Source organism: Eleutherodactylus coqui, chromosome 8, assembly GCF_035609145.1.
Source record: "Eleutherodactylus coqui strain aEleCoq1 chromosome 8, aEleCoq1.hap1, whole genome shotgun sequence".
Lineage (NCBI taxonomy): Eukaryota > Metazoa > Chordata > Amphibia > Anura > Eleutherodactylidae > Eleutherodactylus > Eleutherodactylus coqui.
In genome coordinates this window covers 197,735,080-197,738,276 of record NC_089844.1, presented here as the reverse complement: position 1 = coordinate 197,738,276, position 3,197 = coordinate 197,735,080, and the positions used below count along the sequence as shown (strand labels likewise).

General features: G+C 49.7%; 1 protein-coding gene across 1 annotated transcript; it reads right to left on the bottom strand.

Moving 5' to 3' along the window:
• Positions 1–1,535: 1,535 nt before the first annotated feature.
• LOC136578078 (mucin-2-like) lies at positions 1,536–3,197 on the bottom strand. The gene has a single exon (XM_066577987.1). The coding sequence runs from the start codon at positions 3,195–3,197 to the stop codon at positions 1,536–1,538; it is 1,662 nt and encodes a 553-aa protein (XP_066434084.1).

Sequence of the window (3,197 nt, the reverse complement as noted above, 5' to 3'; positions counted from 1 at the left end):
GGTTGTTCATGGATGGTAGGGAGACGTGTGCTCCTGGATGGTTGAGAGCTGTTGCTGGATGTTTGGGAGAGATTGCTCCAGGATAGATAGGAGAAGTTGCTTCTGGATGGTTGGGAGAGGTTGCTCCTGGGTGGTAGGGAGACGTTACTCTTGGATGGTTGGGAGATGTTGCTCCTGGATGGATGAGAGACATTTGCTCCTGGATGCTTGAGAGACATTTGCTCCTGGATGGTTGAGAGACATTTGCTCCTGGATGGTTGAGAGATATTTGCTCCTGGATGGTTGAGAGACATTTGCTCCTGGATGGTTGAGAGATGTTGCTGAATGTTTAGAATAAGTTGCTGCTGGAAGGTTGGCAGAAGTTGCTCCTGGATGGTTGGGAGAAGTTGCTTCTGGGTGGTTGGAAGATGTTGCTCCTGGGTGGTTGGGAGAAGTTGCTCCTGAGTGGTTGGGAGAAGTTGCTCCGGGGTGGTTTGGAAAAGTTGTTCCTGGGTGGTTGGGAGAATTTGATCCGCAGTGGTTGGCAGAAGTTGTTCCCCAGTGGTTGAGAGAAGTTGCTCCTGAATGGTTGGGAGAAGTTTTTCCTGAATGGTTGGGAGAAGTTTTTCCTGAATGGTTGGGAGAAGTTGATCCTGAATGGTTGGGAAAAGATGATCCTGAATGGTTGGGAAAAGTTGTTCCTGAATGGTTGGGAAAAGTTGTTCCTGAATGGTTGGGAGAAGTTGTTCCTGGACGGTTGGTAGAAGTTGTTCCTGGGTGGCTGGGAGAAGTTGTTCCTGGGTGGTTGGGAGAAGTTGTTCATGGATGGTTGGGAGAAGTTGTTCCTGAATGGTTGGGAAAAGTTGTTCCTGAATGGTTGGGAGAAGTTGTTCCTGGACGGTTGGTAGAAGTTGTTCCTGGGTGGCCGGGAGAAGTTGTTCCTGGGTGGTTGGGAGAAGTTGTTCATGGATGGTTGGGAGAAGTTGTTCCTGGGTGGTTGGGAGAAGTTGTTCCTGGGTGGCTGGGAGAAGTTGTTCCTGGGTGGCTGGGAGAAGTTGTTCCTGGGTGGTTGGGAGAAGTTGTTCCGCAGTGGTTGGCAGAAGTTGTTCCCCTGTGGTTGAGAGAAGTTGCTCCTGAATGATTGGGAGAAGTTTTTCCTGAATGGTTGGGAGAAGTAGTTCCTGAATGGTTGGGAAAAGATGATCCTGAATGGTTGGGAAAAGTTGTTCCTGAATGGTTGGGAAAAGTTGTTCCTGAATGGTTGGGAGAAGTTGTTCATGGATGGTTGGGAGAAGTTGTTCATGGATGGTTGGGAGAAGTTTTTCCTGAATGGTTGGGAGAAGTTGTTCCTGAATGGTTGGGAGAAGTTGTTCCTGGTTGGTTGGGAGTTGTTCCTAGGTGGTAGAGAGACAGTTGCTCCTGGATGGTTGAGAGAAAGTTGCTGCTGGATGTTTGAGAGACATTTGCTCCTGGATGGTTGAGAGATGTTGCTGAATGTTTAGAAGAAGTTGCTTCTGTGTGGTTGGAGGATGTTGCTCCTGGGTGCTTGGGAGACATTACTCCTGGATGGTTGGGAGACATTGCTCCTGGATGGTTGGGAGACGTGTGCTCCTGGATGGTTGAGAGCTGTTGCTGGATGTTTGGGAGAGGTTGCTCCAGGATAGATAGGAGAAGTTGCTTCTGGATGGTTGAGAGAGGTTGCTCCTGGATGGTTGGGAGAAGTTGTTCCCCGGTGGTTGGGAGAGGTTGTTCATGGATGGTAGGGAGAAGTTCTCCATAGATGTTTGGGAGAAGTTGTTCAGTTGTTCATAGACGGTTGGGGTAAGTTGCTCCTGGGTGATTGGGAGACTTTGCTCCTGGGTGGTAGGGAGACGTTGCTCTTGGATGGTTGGGAGATGTTGCTCTTGGATGGGTGGGAGATGTTGCTCCTGGATGGATGAGAGACATTTGCTCCTGGATGGTTGAGAGACATTTCCTCCTGAATGGTTGAGAGACATTTGCTTCTGGATGGTTGAGAGATATTTGCTCCTGGATGGTTGAGAGACATTTGCTCCTGAATGGTTGAGAGATGTTGCTGAATGTTTAGAATAAGTTGCTGCTGGAAGGTTGGCAGAAAGTGCTCCTGGATGGTTGGGAGAAGTTGCTTCTTGGTGGTTGGAAGATGTTGCTCCTGGGTGGTTGGGAGACGTTGCTCCTGGGTGGTTGGGAGACGTTGCTCCTGGGTGGTTGGGAGACGTTGCTCCTGGGTGGTTGGGAGACATTGCTCCTGGATGGTTGGAAAATGTTTGCTCCTGGATGGTTGGAGAAGTTGTGCCTGGATGCTTAGGAGAAGTTGTTCCTGGTTGGTTGGGAGAAGTTGTTCCTGGAAGGTTGGGAGATGTTGTTAATGGAAGGTTGGGAGATGTTGTTCCTGAAAGGTTGGGACATGTTGTTCCTGCAACTGAGAACGGTTGGGAGAAGTTGCTCCTGAGTGGTTGGGAGAAGTTGCTCCGGGGTGGTTTGGAGAAGTTGCTCCTGGGTGGTTGGGAAACGTTGCTCCTGGATGGTTGAGAAATGTTGCTAGAAGGTTGGGAGACGTTGCTCCTGGTTGGTTGGGAGACGTTGCTCCTGGGTGGTTGGGAGACGTTGCTCCTGGGTGGTTGGTAGACGTTGCTTCTGGGTGGTTGGGAGATGTTGCTCCTGGATGGTTTGGAGACATTGCCCCTGGATGGTTGGGAGACATTGCTCCTTGGTGATAGGGAGACGTTGCTCTTGAATGGTTGGGAGACGTTGCTCTTGAATGGTTGAGAGATGTTGCTGAATGTTTGGAAGAAGTTGCTGCTGGATTGTTGGGAGAAGTTGCTCCTGGATGGTTGGGAAAAGTTGCTTCTGGGTGGTTGGAAGATGTTGCTCCTAGGTGGTTGAGAGACGTTGCTCCTGAGTGGTTGGGAGACGCTTGTTTCTGGATGGTTGAGAGATGTTGCTGGATATTTGGTAGAAGTTGCTTCTGGATAGTTAGGAAAACTTGCTCCTGGATGGTTGGGAGAAGTTGTTCCTGGTTGGTTGGGAGTTGTTCCTAGGTGGTAGAGAGACAGTTGCTCCTGGATGGTTGAGAGAAAGTTGCTGCTGGATGTTTGAGAGACATTTGCTCCTGGATGGTTGAGAGATGTTGCTGAATGTTTAGAAGAAGTTGCTTCTGTGTGGTTGGAGGATGTTGCTCCTGGGTGCTTGGGAGACAT